General features: G+C 37.9%; 1 protein-coding gene across 1 annotated transcript in view; it reads right to left on the bottom strand.

Annotated features, from left to right (window-relative positions):
• Positions 1-9,732: 9,732 nt before the first annotated feature.
• Positions 9,733-16,307, bottom strand: part of LOC113623593 (glutamate receptor ionotropic, kainate 1-like) — a 77,997-nt gene continuing 71,422 nt past the window's right edge. The window contains exon 9 of the mRNA XM_027113092.1: positions 9,733-12,634. Coding sequence (XP_026968893.1) covers positions 12,422-12,634 — 213 coding nt within the window. The 3' untranslated portion in view covers positions 9,733-12,421. The remainder of the gene's footprint in view (positions 12,635-16,307) is intronic.

The following is a 16,307-nucleotide window of genomic DNA, read 5'->3' as shown; positions in this document are numbered from 1 at the left end:
AAGCAATTGACTTGCTGAGTCAAACACGCAAATCTAATAAAGGAAAATAGTGCTGCTGACTGGTTATCTGTGTTAAAAAGAATCTGAATTTAAATTTTATTGTTGGAAACTTAGCTTTAAACTATGGCTGCTTTAGACTGATTACTGAGTTGTAGGTGTCAGTACTCGGCAGACCTGAACACAACTGGAAAGCATTACCTCTCTTTTTATTTGTAAGTCCAGTAGGATTTTTATTAGTAGGGTAGTGTTTGACAATCCTCTCTCTAGTTTTCATTAATTGATTCATATACCCTGTTCTTAATTTTATTGATTGATATCAATGTCTAGCACCATCAATTTTTTTATGCATTGTTGAGCACACTATTTCTAGTCTGGGAATTCTGAAAAACAATCAATAAATTATACTAAGTGAATCACTCAGCACATTTTCAATGTTAACCTTTGGCAAGGAGTCTCCCTTTTTGCCTTGATTACCTGAAGAATGGGTTCCATTAGCAATGCAGTATTTGAAAACAAACGCTGCATATTGAAATGGCTACCCAGTCACATTTCAGAAGTGTTCCAGTCATTAGGGGGGTTATTCTAAAATATGCTGCTGTTCAAATTGGAATCGTGAAAAATTTGGAGTTAGGGGATGCAAATCTTTTAACAGAGAAAAATATGGTTATGGTCTCTGTCCTTGTAGAAGGATACTTCTCTAGTATACTTTATTAGGTCTTGTATTATGTTAACTGTTAACTACTTGTATTTTGTCAACTGTGTATTTCTTAGGTATTTATACATAATATTTGTATATTATGTTAACTATTTGTGTTAACTATCTCTTCTTCAATTGATTGTTAATTCCTTGATGGCAGGAAATGGTTTACTCATCTTTGAAGTCCAACACCTGCATTTTATAGATATCCAAAATATATGTAGAAAGTATGGTTGAATAAAGTAACACTTCCAAAAGTTACACACTTCCAAACGTTACACACTTCAAGTAGTAGGAGAAATGCAGTGGGAATGTAGCAAGACTGGGAATTAGGATTTTCTTCCTACCGGCTGTGAGACCTAGGAGGAGTTACAGGATTACAATGAGGAGAAACATATCTTCATGCCTCACCCCATTCTCCTGTCCCCTTTCTTCTTCTTCTAGAAAGATCTGGACAAGTGGACTGTACGACCTGCAGGTCAAAGAAGTGAAATCATGTGACCCTCTCAAGGCCATGGTGCCTATGGTGGTGGGACTGGAGGGGCAGTCAGATTTAGTTTACTTGCACCACCAAAATCAGCTCTTATACAGCAATCCAATTCTAAGGAGATTTTTGTTTGAGTTTTGAAGGCTTTTCAAGTTTAGAAATTGGCCTGAAGGGAATGACATGAAGGGAATGACACTTTTAAGCATTTACTGACTCCATAATTAATAGAGTCATTCATTCATTTAGCAAACCTTCTTTTCGCTAACACTTTATCATGAAATTACTAAGAGTAAGATCAAGAGATAAAGTTATCTTGGGGGAGATGGTGCAGAGAAAAGAGAACAGAGAAAAGATTTTATGTGTTTCAAAAACTTGTCTGCACCTGACTCTGTTTCCTGAATAGAAAAGTTAACAAATGTGATTCATTGTGGTGTTATTTCATTTGTTTTTAATTAAAGGAGGCCCACTCTATATCCATGGTATAAACATAGCCCTGATGGACTAACTGTACAATTATTGTCTTACTCAGGTCCCTGGAGTATAACACAATGACAAATATCTGAAATTCATCCTCTATCTAAGCAATGTGATCTCTGTCCAGTCACCCGCAATTTTAAGCCAGTTCTCAGAAAAGCTATTTAAAACAAAATCTGAAGTATACATAATAGTGGTTATGAAAATAAACATTAAGCAAAGGAAGAAATGATAAACATAATCTTTAGACCACATAACTTCTTTGGATGTCAGCTATTTCAGGAACTGAAATAATGCATTTATCATATTCTCATCTGTTCAATATATAATTATTTTAACTATTATGTGTATTGTTTATAACCCATTATCTTGCAATAACAGCTTACATGGATCACTGCATAATTTAAAAATATAGTGGCTTTTCTTGCCAATATTTGATTTCCAACTTTAAATCTGCTGACTTTATATCTTTGCCATGAACTCTGGGTAAACTTTTTTTTTATTTCCTAAGGATTTATCTTAGAATGTGCACCTGCCTTTTCTTTTATCATAAACTAGTTTGCTTTGGCATTGGCTTGTGTGATGGCATGTTTTCCAAAATAGAATGAATTAGCTTCTGTACTTGCAAATCAACTAAATGGGCAGGAATACAAATCTGAGACCCAGGGGGTGTGAAGTGGGTGGGAATAAGGCACTTGTCTAATTATCTAGATTATGTGATCAATTTAATCTGGAAATCAAATCATTCTGTCTTGAATTACTTATATTACTTTGGTCACGTTAATCAAATTTTGTCTTTGTTGGATATATACTTATTATAGCTAATCAATATGTTCTTTGTCTATGAAGACAAAAATGTGGATTCCACATGGGTTGAATTCACATCTTTCCCTAGTTAGCCTGATTGGGTGGGATATTGTATTATTAAACATTTATTTATTTAGTCACCAAGTTTATTGAGGACTTGAAATGTGGCTAGTATAAATTGAGGACTATAAGTTTGAAATGCAAACTGAATTTAAAAGACTTATGAAAAAAGTAAAATCACAATTTTTATATTGATTACATGTTGAAGTAATAATATTTTAGATATATTGGGTTAGATAAAATGCATTATTAAAATTAATTGCACCTGTTTATTTTAAGTTTTTAATGTAGTTACTAGAAAATCTATGTGACTCACATAGTACTTCTACTGGACAGTGCTGCTCTAGAGCAAATCTTGCATTTGTGCATAGAGGCTATTACTTAGATGTTCATCACAGCATTGTTTGGATGTGTAAAAGAAAAGCAGACAGCCAAAATATCCATTCGTGGGGAATGGATAAGTACCCTGAAGTATATTTAATACATAAGTTGTCCTTCTGCTTGGATCCTTTACTCTCTTAATATTTACATGTCCTGCTCCCTCTTTTCTTTTAGGACTTTACTCAAGTTTCACATTTTTTATGAAGTATTTTCTAACTACCCTATATAACACAGTAATGCCCATTTCTGTCTTCAAGGACTCATCCTGCACAGCTTACCTCTCCTGAGTTTTGCTTTTCTGATAATCCTTGTCATTATCTGAAGTACAATATTGCCTTTTATATATGTCTGATCCCCCCACTAGAGTATCAGTTTCATGAGAGCAAGGGCTTTGTTTTGCTTACCATTGCATTCTTGGTGTCTAGAATAGTGGTTGCAACATATTGAGTATTTAGGAGATATTTGCTGAATGAATGAATGATGGAATACTAGATTTCAACAAAAATGAATGAACTGGGTAAATAATAAAGATGCATCAACTTAGATATATTCCAAAAGTTAAGTAAGATTAACTGGAAAAGAAAATTGATGAATGAAATATATATGCACACAATATATGTAGGCACACACACACAAAATTTATATATATCCATACAAAAATGTACACACCCACACATCCCCATATCTCTCTCTATGTGTGTGTGGATATGTATACATGCACATATATGTATGTGCATACACACAATATACATATATGTGCATCTATAAAATGGCATTCATTTAAATAGATTAAACACATGTGTGCATGTGTACATATTCACATGTACACACCTACATAACAGACTGTAGTATAGAAAGCAAATTCTTCAATCAACCTTGCAGAGCCAGGACATTAGTAGATGAATGGAAGGAAGATGATAACTGACATGAGTCTTTGAATGCTCTCTCATAAATAAAAATGTTATTTAGAATCATATAAACTAAGGAGAACTTGGCAGACCTCCCATTTTATGCTGACATCCCCTTTCAACATTTCTGACAGGTGATTTTTCACCTAGCCACTGACTGAATATTTCAGGGGCAGATATCTTAGCACCTTAGTTATAAATGAGACAATGCATATAATTGGTTAAAATTGTAAACTTCAAACATTTAGGAACGGATGTCATTTCTTTGTCCAGAGCTGTACAGGGAACTGAAGCAAGGACCTGAAGAATTCTCTCTTCCTTTAGGTCTAAATGTCCTAAATATGAGAGAATGCTGGGATGAATGGGTTTCATGTACACAGTGCAAGCTAGGAGTCAGAATGCAGGTAATTTTCAATAGGTGTGGAATGAAAAATACAAATGGAAATTTTTCTGAAGAGTGGAAATTTGACTGAGTTTGCTGCCAGATCCAATGTCATCTAATTAATCCAAAGGACAGCCTGTCCTGGCAATCAAAATCAAATTGTATGCATAACAGGAAGTGTTACTGGAGCCACAGCAGGATAAAATCATGGCAAAGCTTATGTTTCTCTAGGGAATTTTTTTCACCTGGATCCCATTAAAAAACCCCACAAAATCCTCTCAATACTGACATACTAAGTAAAAGTCCAAATAAATATCAAAGCAAATATAGGTGTCTCAGTGGAGAATTTTAACTTTTACTCTTTGATTTTTAAAAGCTTGACTTTGAATATTTTGTTTATGTATTCAAATTTCTAATCTTCATTCCATCAAAATAAATCAATAAATTACATTTTCATAACCAAACAGTGGCAGAAAGCTGTCCATATTTTATATAGTTCTCAGTGATATACCATATACTTTGGCATTTGTAAATAATGTTTCACTCTTATGTAGGAAATTTATTTTGGACCAGATCAATTAGGAACTATTTACATGGTTTAAAATAAAGTATCACCTCAGTGAAATTTAATAAGAGTTTGCTAGATTTTAGCTTCCTGGGTTCAGTTCAACAAGCATCTTTTAAATGCCTGCCATGTACTGCACAGCAACGTGAGGACACAAAGATAAATTGATTTTGTCCTTGTCCAAGGGAAAGATCTTACAGTGTCTGAATGAAGCATGTGAAATGCTAACATAGAGATGTACAGGAGCTATGAAGTCCAGTGGAGAATCCATCCCCAAATAAAGGTTAGAGAGAGGCTTACTGGACTAGGAGAATTAACTCTGAGAGAGAGTCAGCTACATGAAAAATGGGAGGCAGTGCTTTTCAGACTGAAAGGAGTATGACAAAAGTGGTGTTGTGAGGTCAGTTTTGCCAGGAAAAGAGGAACTCACCTATCTTTACTGTATGAGAAAAGCATGGTGAATGCAGGAAACTATAAGCAAGTTTGTGTTTCTAAAGGGTAGAATACCTACTATGCACTCTTGTACATCACTTTGCTTATATGGTGACGACAGTTGTAGAAGGGCTAACAGTCAAGATATGGGGCCTAGTTAGAGGCTATTTTAATGGTCCAGGGAAGAAATGATGAGGGCAGTGGGCAAGGAAGTTTGTTAAAAAATATTTAGGATAGAAAGTCTGATGGGACTTAAGGCAATGAGTGTGCTGAGTTGGATGAAGAAATTTAGACAAACTTGTAGAGGTCTGGTTTGAGTGATATGTCCTATCTTACTGTGATGTGTCAAGTCAGGTGCCCAGATGATGGATATCAGGATACTAGAGTAGGTAGTTAGACACTCCCAAGTTTCCTATACATACGTACAGAGGAAGCCCCCTCAGAGACTGTTCTAGATCAAGGATTTATACAAAGGGTCACATGTGTGGTAGAGGTGGTTGCTGAAGAGATTTCTCTGGACAGAGCTGTTGCCTCTCTGTGAGTTCACACCCCTCTGCCTTTAGGATACTGTTTTCTAATTCCATTCTTGGTGAATGGAGCTTCCAGGGAGCCATTTGGAGAAATCTGAAATAGGTTGGCTACAGTTGGAGATGCAGAAGATCAATGGCTGACGCAAACATGAGAAAGTGGAGGTGGACTATGGTGTGACTCCCAAGTGACAAAAGAAGTCTATATAGAGTTGACCAGTTGAAATGATGGGCCAAGCAGAAGTCTGCTGCATTGCAATTAGAGGTATTCCCTGAATTAGAATGAGTAGGTATCTCCTGTGGACCAGATTTGTATCCATGGTACCTGGGTGGGATAGGCTTGGGTTATAGTCAATAGGACTGTCTAGAAGGGTGAGGAGACTTCAGCAGAAAGAGCAAGAGGTGTACTACTGGATTTCAAGGGGCTGAGAACTCTTTATACCCTTCCATCTGAAACAGGGATCCACTGGTCTGAGTCAAAGAAACATCAGGAGAGCCTGCCCAATAGGAACTCTAAGCTTTAAAAATCTACCAGGCTTACGGGGGCACCCGCTTAATGTAGGAATTTCCTGCTAAGCTTAGAGAACACTGAGCAGCCCAGCCAAGCAGGAAGTGTCCTAACACAGGGGTCCTTAACTCCCAGGCCGCAGACAGGTCTGTGGCCTGTTAGGAACCGGGCCACACAGCAGGAGGTTAGCGGAGGGTGAGTGATTGAGGCTTCATCTGCCGCTCTCCATCACTGGCATTACTGCCTGAACCATCCCCCTCCTCCACCATCCGTGGAAAAATTGTCTTCCAAACTGGTCCCTGGTGCCAAAAAGGTTGGGGACCGTTGTCTTAACACTTTTTGAGCCTGGTAGGAGGTCCAGCAGCTAAGGGTGTGGTGAGGAAGTCAGCAAGGAAAGGAGAAAGAGGAGAGCCCACCATCCCTCCATTTCCCTAGAGTCTTCCAGCAGAGCTCAGGGAGAGGAGAAATATGATGTTATATCAAGTTGCACTTTTGATTAATGTCTTAGACTACATAGTATAATTCATAAGTTGAAGTTCAACTTAAAGAACCTCTAGGACTGCCATTACCTTAGTAAACAAAAAATCATAGTCTCTATGCAATTTTCACTAAATAATTTTAAATGGGCAGTAGGAACAAAATAAACTGTTTGTTGTCCCACTAGTTGTGTTTGTTTGATATACTGGTTACATCATCATTCATTGACATTGGGCCTACAGTAGTGTTAATAATTTTAATAGATAAAACTGATGGGTTCTATTTGGGAATTTGTTGATATGTGGGTGGCAGCAGGACATCCAGATGGATTTTTCCAACAGGGAAGAAAATGAATGAATTTAGACCTAAGTTCATTTTGGTCTAAATTTTGGAGAGAAATTAAGGTTAATTCAAGAAACATTTGTTTATTTCTCTTGAACATTTTTTTCCCTTTTAGCTCTTTATGAGTGATGATTACTTCTGAACAAAGATGTCCACAATTCCTCAATAATCATTGTGGGTTTTTCTGTTTCAATCAAACTTACACATAGCTACGAATATAAACTGTCTAAAATATCATTTTGTTTCTGCCTGAAGAACAGTGACTTCTTTATAAATCATCAATAAAATTAGAAATTCTCAGCAGAATTTCTCAGGTGGAAACCAATTGTCTTTCCATATTTATGTAAACTCATTTCTCGCCACTTCCACGTGGGACCACTCCATCTGAGCCCATCAGAACTCCTTATGTTTCATTTATATTTTTGCTGGTCACCAAACTGGAACATGATTTTAAGCAAATTCTGCCTTAAATACTCAGTTCAGACACCTATTTTTTTTTCATTTCATTGACGTATAGTTGACTTACAATGTTGTGTTAATTTCTGTTGTACAGCAAAGTGATTCAGTTATACATATATATATTTCATATATTTTTCATATTCTTTTCCATTATGGTTTATCAGAGGATATTGAATATAGTTCCCTGTTGCTATACAGTAGGACCTTGTTGCTTATCCATCCCATATGTAATAGTTTGCATCTGCTAATCCCAAACTTCCGATCCTTCATTCTCCCACTCTTCTCGCCCTTGGCAACCACAAGTCTGTTCTCTGTATTTGTCAGTCTGTTTCTGTTTCATAGATATGTTTATTTGTGTCATATTTTAGATTCTACATATAAGTGATATCATACAGTATTTGTTTTTCTCTTTCTGACTTACTTAGTATGATAACCTCTAGATACATCCAAGTTGCTGCAAATGGCATTATTTCATTCTCTTATGTGGCTGAGTAATATTCCATTGTGTGTGTATAACATGAGTTTCAAGGAGACCAGCATGTTTGTAAGGCCCCTGAGATTGCAAACAAATCTTTTTGTGGGAATAACAGGTACATGGTTTAAATCAGTTTTAATATAGGGTCTGTAACCCAGGAAATAGTTAAGAACCCCTGATTTAACCTAAAATCTGATTCATTTTGCCGTACCCACCATTTACTGCTCTTCTCAACACCTGTGATTTCAGACTCTCCTCCTCCCAGATGCTCTGATGTGCTTTTTGCTCCTTTACCAGCTATTCCCACTGATTTCCCCACGGCCAGCTTGAACTTACTCTGGGTCCAGAGTAACTCTGGCTACAAACAAGAAGTGTTTCAGCTTCTTCACCCCACATTCAGCTATCATTTCCCGGACTGACCTGAGATGTGGTTTGCCAGGGTTTTCTATTACCTCAGCATGGCTGATTGTTACCTAATGTCTTTGGGTCCCTCCTGAACAGTCGTGTGTGTTTGATGATTGAAAGCTCCCTCCATCCCTGGCATCACTGCATTTGGCCGCTTGTATGCTGCATGACTGTCTCCATTGAATGACTGATTTTCCACTGCCAGGTCCTGTCCTTCTTTTTATAAGCACTGCTACTTCATCTTAGGCTCAATAATAACAGTGATGCTGTCAAATAACAACAGCAAGAATGCACTGCTTACATATGCTAGGCAGTACACTTAAAGTTTTATACGTGTTGCCTCATTTCTTCCTGACCACCACCTTATATGAGATACATTTTAACAAGGACCTTCCATTTAATGGTAGCTACCCTTTCTTGAGCAATCACTGTAAGCCAGACATTTTGCTAGGCTGTACATATATTAAATATAATCCTTACAGACATGTGAAATAGGTATTTTATCCCCAATTTATAGAAGAGGGAACTGAGAAAAAAAAAAGAGGCTAAATGACTAGGTTTACACAGAGAGCAAACTGATTAAATCTCAGGGTCTACACTCTCAGTTCACAGTTAAATAGGCTGGTCTATTCCTAGGACCCCTGCCTTACTCTCCCACTAGAACCTAGGACCCCAGTAGACGAGTCTAGCCCAGGCCCTTGTTTCTGCCTTATTGAATTGTGTCTGAGTATGATATTCATATACGGGGAGTTTGAGCTATAATACTTGCTCATAGATTGTATATGGTCTTCAGTTCCTTTGCTGTTCACTCATTCACTTATCCATTCATCTACTTGTTTGGCATCTATTTATCGGGTGATCATTCTACCTTCAGCATTGTGCAAGGACTAGGGAATCGAGACTAGAAAAGCACAGCTTGGAGACAGACATGCAATCAAATACCATGGTCTAACAACAGATGTAATAAAGGAGAGGAGCCTGAATTTGTGAGTCAGGGCCAGCAGACGGGGGCTAGTGCTTGAATTGGGTCATAAAGGATGACCCAGGGGAGGCACTTCAATCAGAGGCAAGAGAATTTGGAAGGAGCATATGACAAGTTCAGGGAGCCACAATAGGTTCAGCAAGTGCTGGGATTAAGGCAGGAGATGAGAGAGATGGCACAGGAGGTCAGCAACCAGATCACTAGGGGCCTTGCATATCCTGCTGAAGAGTGTGGGTTCAAATGAAATCTTCAGATGAAGCCTGCTATTCCTCCACTACATAGAATTTATATTAGTAGACAGTAGAAACCACATCTTGTAATTTTGGGGAAATATCCCCTAGAGCACCAAGTTAATATTACTTATATAATGGAGTCCCAGTAATTCTTGTTGAATGGGAATTTATAATTTCTTAATATGTATTTGCTTAGCAAATGCCCAGAGAGATAACACTATAACACACCCTATCGTGTTTGAAATATTCTTTAAGTCTTTCTCTCTTTCTGGTCAGCCTAAAAACACTGAAAAGTAGGTAGCCTGAGAGATCTGTCTGAAAGGCTTACTGATTCTAAATGATGTGTGGAATTATCAGGGGTTAGTGCACCCACAAATACCTCTCTGCTCAGGAAGTTTACCTCCTGTGACGAATTTGATCTTCACCCCGTAGATTCAATCTGCTGACTTGCTTGTTTACATTATTTCTGATTATAGTTTTGGAAATCATTTAGAAAACGATAGTTACTAAAAGAAAGGACCAGGGGAAGTTTTAGGACCAAGTGCTTTATTTCATGTTTCCTAATAAAACCTGTTAGCTTCAAAGTTTTGTTGTATTAGGTACTCACTGAAAGAAATATCTGCATTTTCTCACTTCTGCATGTTTTAGTTTGTCTCAGAATTCCCTCAGTGCCAGTCTTTCAACAGGCTGGGCCATTACTCCTGGTTAACCAGTTTTCCCATTTTCTCTGCAGATGCCTACACCCTGCCAAAGGCAGTATAAGGCATCGTGACTCAGGAGACAAAAGAAAAGATGAACACAAGGTTTCTAATGCATCTCCCCTTCTACCCCCAGCTGTGGAGCCTGAGAATGGGGAATTTGTTCTTTGGAGTAACTGAATGTCAAATGCTTTCAATGTGGTCCCTCATCTTAGAGCTCATTATTTCTTTAAACGTATCTAAAGATCACTTGGTAATTTCACCTTCTTATGCAACTTAAGTACAAGAAAAAAGGTGCTTAGGGTGTTCCAGAGTGTTTGATCCCAAGCTTTCATGTTGTCTCATGCCTCTCCTTGCACTGGTATGAGATAAAAAGAATCCAGCTGTTTTCTTGTTAAAGATCAAGGTGATCAGGATGGTGATTCAGGACATAACTATGATCGCTGCAGGGAGAGGAGAGGCTGTGTGATGTTTTCCTATTAGGCACAGTATGTCAGATGTATATAGTTGTCCGAACGGGTCATTTTATGCCTATTTGTGATTTCTCTGTTGTTGTTTCTGTTGCCAGTTTTAAATTCCTGGCATCATCCTCAGTAGAACTGAACAAGAGCTGTTATGAGTGGTCCATTCCAATGGTAAGAGAATAGCTAATGTTTCAGATTCTTACTATGTTGCTGCACTGCTCTTCACAAGTATTAACTTTACTCTTTATCCTCACAATAATACTGTGAGATAGAAGATTTTATTCCTATTTTACAGGTGAGAAAACTGAGACACAAGGAGTTTAAGTAACTTATCCAGGTTACATTGCTCATAAGTGTTGGTGGAGCTGGAATTTAAACCCAAATAACAATGCCAGGAATAGGATGAGGTAAGAGAGGGACCCAGGGCACATAATTTAAGGAAGCACTCTCTCTCAGTCTCTTGGAAGTGCAGGGTTCAAGCTTGAGAATAAGTGCCTCCTTAAATTGTGTGCCCAAGGCACTTCTTTGCTGTTAGCCATACTTCAGTCCCAGCCTTGTAAATAACCTTGGTTTGGAGCCTGGGTAGTATTAACCTTCATACTGCCTGTCTCTCTGGTCCTGACCCTTACAGATCAGAGCCAGCCTTCAATGAGGAAGTAGATTGAAGAGCCTGAAGAGGGGTCTGTAGGTGCTGAAGAGACTAGCAGAGATAAAGACCTAAGTAGGTATCTTTCTTTAGATTTCTCCCTTGCTCTTGGTTGGGCATTCTTCCCTTGCACTATGTTCCCTGCCACTCTTCTCTTTTATGACTTTGTCTCACCCCATCCTACTCCAGTACAGAAAGGAATAAAGATACTTTTCACTTGAGAGGTAAATCTCTGCATCCCATAGAGAAAGCATTAGAACAGCATCACAGCCTATGGTGTATCCTCAGTTAGGCCCGGCTGCCCCCAAGTACCTTATTTCATCTTGTCAAGTCCAGACACACTCTGAAATGTGTGTTGGGGTCAAAGATAATCCAAGAATACATGTCTATAAGGCATCTCAGGATCTTAGAACAGGGTCTGGTGAAGGGATGTCAAGTAGCCTTAGAGGAAAGGAATGGGTGCCCAAGATTTCAGGGCTATTGCCCTGAAATAGCAGTGAGAATTCTTTTCTTTCCCAAACACTGTACTCTTGAAAATCCTTTAGTACATGTGGTAGGTTTTGAAAGGTACCAGACTTTTCCAGTTAGCTGACAAATGGAGAAATAATCAGTATATCGTTAGAACAAAGAGGTCCTTCTGTTCAGTTCTGTAGAAGTCAAGACTTAGGAAACCACTGGGACTAGAGGCACTAGAGGCTGACAACATGGGAATTATCTCTGGTACTCTTCAGAGATGGACCAACCTACCCCTTGACTCAACAGTCCATAGAATAAGCACCTGCGCGCTATTTTGAACATGTGTGGAGGGCCAGCAGCAGCTGGGGTTATAGTTGAAATGAAGGATGGTGAACGTTATGATCTGGTAGCTTTTTAAAGCTTCTCAGCATCACACTGGAAACTTCCTGACAGTTCTTCTAGACAAACTTTTAACAGTGAATTCCCAGCAGACTGGTTGATGATGCCTTCTCATCTCTTATAGACATAATGCCAACAGAGCCAAATGGGAAGGACCTCACCACTTGGACAAGTCCAGAAGCACTAAGCCAAAGGAAGAACTTAACTGTGAACAAGCATCACTTGCCTCTTTGATCAGGTTCATAAATCTGGGTCCAAGGCGCCATGGCTTGTGTCGATGGCACTGCAGGGAGCTGACAGTCAGCTGGGAAGCCCGGTGGGAGGCAATGGCCACAATGTACACAGCATCATACATCAGAGCCGCTTCAGTCTGTGGAGGAAGACACACACCACATCTTCAATTCCACCTTTGCTTAGCTTCCTTTACCTGCGTAATCACTCTGCCTGCTTCCTTATCTTCTATTTTTCTGAACTCAGCAGCCATTTGTTCTCCAGCTGAACACCTGTCATTCTCCAATACTTATTTTTCTCTAAAATAATATCTCAAATGCCAGAAAAAATTGTAGTCATGGCTCTGCTTTGTTTTAAGTTCTTAAAAAGAAAAAAAGAAATGGAACTTTGATCAGCCACAAAAGACTTGACTCAGGGAACAAATATTTTTGGAGTGTCTTATGGTAAGCCCAGTGTTAAGATCAACTACATTGAGTTAGAGGTTCAATGTTGGATTCTGTTTCTCAGTATTTACCTATCTATCAGTCTATTTACTTGTTTATATTTGGTAGAAAGAAAGTGTTGTGAGTAAAATTAACATGTGATTTTCAGATAAGGATACTCATGTTAGGACACTTCCATTTACCAGAGTCAAGAAGGTTGTAGTCATAGAGTGAAATTCAACGGCAGATTTGAAGAGACCTTCTGAAGAACAGACATGTGGAACTTCCTCAGAAAATATGTACTCTTGTTAGCACTTACTTTCCTGATAGAGATTATAAGTAGTCATTCCTTTGGGGAGCTGGACATATTCTTCAACTCCTCATGAAATTTCTCTCATTTGCAAAATTTCACATAATGCTCTCAGCATTTTATAAAATATACTGCCCTGTGGTTTTCTTTAAGGATAAAATCTTATAATACCTTCATATTTTACTTGAGGATTTTCATAGCAACTTCAAATATATTAGCTCATTTGAAATTCTCAACAACCCCACAAAATAAGCAGAATAGATGGATTAAACTATTTATTATGTAGGAAATTGACCTCCAGACAGTATATTGATTTGTGTAAGGTCATACATATAGCCAGTAATTGGGTAGTTAAACCAAGAATCTAGGTCTTATAATGAAGACTATCATGCAGTTTTCCAAAATCAGTTGAGTTATTCAACATATATTTATTCATCATTTATTGAACATGTCTTGATGGAGGTAGAAAGAGAAAATAAGGGGAACTACATCTTGCATTCTATTAATCTTTGAGTCCAGAGAATATCTCTACTTTGAATACTTATTATCCTGTGCAATCTCTATCACTGCATTTTCCATATACTATACTTATAGTTATTGTTTTTACATCTCTTTCTTGATAAAAGTGCTCAACTTCATTTTTTAGTGGCTAACACAGTTCTTGGCACATAAAAGTTGTTTAATAAATGTTTGCTGAAGGAATTAATATTATTTCATGCTTAAAATAAAATACACTTTTGTGAAAACTGTATAATCCCAAGGTTTTATGATGTATTTCTAAGATTAATTGCTTCACTCATACTTAATATGAGTGATATATAGAAGTTGTGATGGTGATAATTGTTAAAGCTTAAAAATATTCTGGTCATGTCAGTTCAAGACTGATATAATTCATTTTATAGATCAGAAAGGGAAATTAAGTGACTAGTCTAAGGCTAATCTATTGACAGAATGAGACCGTTAAAAATGTAATCTATCATAGTAGCTGGCATTTATTGAGCACTCATATGTCAGGTGCTATTTCAAATATTTTGAAAACATTTGATCTTCACCATGACTTCCACTCCTTTATGGATGAAGAATTGACAAGGTTAAATGTTGCCCCCAAACTAGTGGTGGGAAAGCCAAGATTCAAATGCAGGAAGTTGGTGTTAGAGTTTATGCTCTCAACCACAAAGCTGAACTGCTTCTAAACCAACTATTTGTCTGATGATTTAATGATTATAATAATAAGTCAACAGTGGTCAATATCCATTGATGATTGACTACATGCCAGGCACTATAAGCATTTTACAAGTTGTCTCCTTTAATTACTGAAGTTAAACCTTTGATGTAGGTATTGTCCGCATTTTACAGACAGAGAAATTGAGGCTTGGAGATATAGGAAACAACTTTAATAACTTGCCTAAAGTTATGTAGCCAGTAAAGCAAGGAATGAAGATTCCATCTCAGGATGAAAGTTTAGATTTCAGAGCTCATACCCTTAACCACTATGCTATGGGGACCTGGACCTTTTTAGCAGTGCAATATGCCTTTTTGAAACACTTTTGTATATATATTCAATAACTGGCTGATTGATTTGATAGAGAAGTGTGAGGAGAGGAATTCCAATGATCTTAACTTTTTCATAAACTTAACATAGAGACTAGGATTTTAACTTTCTTTGTCAAGGTTGTCTCTACACTGGGCCAGGTAATAACAAGGTTCAAAACTATAGGCCTGACCAGTGCTTTCCAAATTCAAGGAAAAAAACCCATTTATTCTTAAACTATGCTTCCCCTTGTCATAAAGTGTTTTCTTAAATTGAGGAGATATTTAAGTATTTTATAGCACAAATGAACTACCACTGAATTTCCTCCTCTTTTCAGTTTTATGCTGGAGGCCTGCTTACCAAACAGCAACTCTCAAGTCATTTTAGGTAAATGTAAAAAAAAAAAAACTGGCTTGTGTTTCAAATATGTTTGTGTTCACATTTTATTTGCATCTAAAGCCTGGAAGAGACCACAGTGCTCAACGCCTGTAAGAGAATCTTTTTGCAACAACGTGTATCATGAAACAGGCATATTGAAAGTGAGCTTCTTGCCAATGCATAATGTTTTGGTTATTACAATGATGTGCAATAAAGGATTAACTCAGAGGGCTCAGGATATTCAATCTCTGCACATTCCGAAGAAAGGATTGGCCTTTGACTGGCTTCTGGGAGATTACCTCCTTAAAATATCCTGACTGATCAGAGTATCGTTGTATCCCTGGGGTCTTGGGTAATGCAAATAGTTTATGCTAACGGTGTGATTTATGGTGAATGCCTGTTTTTGTTCACTTGGGGCTCTGGACCATGCCATATCAGTTTGACCTCTGGAGTGGCTGGAGACCAACTAAAGTCAGCTGTGTAGGTGCTCTATGCCTATGTGACTGACCCCCCTCCCCCCACATAAAATCCCTGGACACCAAGGCTCAGATGAGCTTCCCTGTTGACAACACTTCATAATGTTGTCACACATCTTTGCTGTGAGAATAAAGCACTGTCAATGCAACTGTCGTGGGAAAGGACCACTAGAAGCTCATGCATGGTTTCTTCTGGACTTGGTCCTTTGTGACTTTTTCCTTTGCTGATTTTAATTTGTATCCTTTTACTGTAATAAACTGTAACTGTGAGTATAACATCTTTTCTGATTTCTGTGAGTCCTAGCAAATCATCAAATCTGAATGTGGCCTTGGAAACCCCAATACAAAACAATGAGATGCTACGTCACCTTAGGGATGAGAACTAAAAACATGATATAGCCCTATGGAGTCTTCACATTTTTCTGCCTGCCTGGTATGTAACTGTTGTTGGAGAAAGCTAGAAGAGATAGGGAGACCTAGTCTTTGGAAAGCAAATGAGCAAAAAGTATAGATTTCCCATTTTCTTTCCAAATTTAGAAACGTTCTCACTAACCTGATATGGATAGACAAGTCAGTCCTCTAGGAGGGAAATACTTTAAAATAATACCTCATCCCCCTCATTTCCTGAATTTCCTTTCTTTCATGGTGTTAACATTTTCCTCTATTACAATGCAAATATCTCACCCACAGCATAG

The sequence above is a fragment of the Aethalodelphis obliquidens genome, unplaced genomic scaffold (genome assembly GCF_003676395.1).
Source record: "Aethalodelphis obliquidens isolate GAN/ISIS:26980383/991018 unplaced genomic scaffold, ASM367639v1 scaffold1, whole genome shotgun sequence".
NCBI classification, from domain to species: domain Eukaryota; kingdom Metazoa; phylum Chordata; class Mammalia; order Artiodactyla; family Delphinidae; genus Aethalodelphis; species Aethalodelphis obliquidens.
Note: the sequence above shows the minus strand (reverse complement) of the source record. Positions and strands in the feature narration are given on the sequence as shown.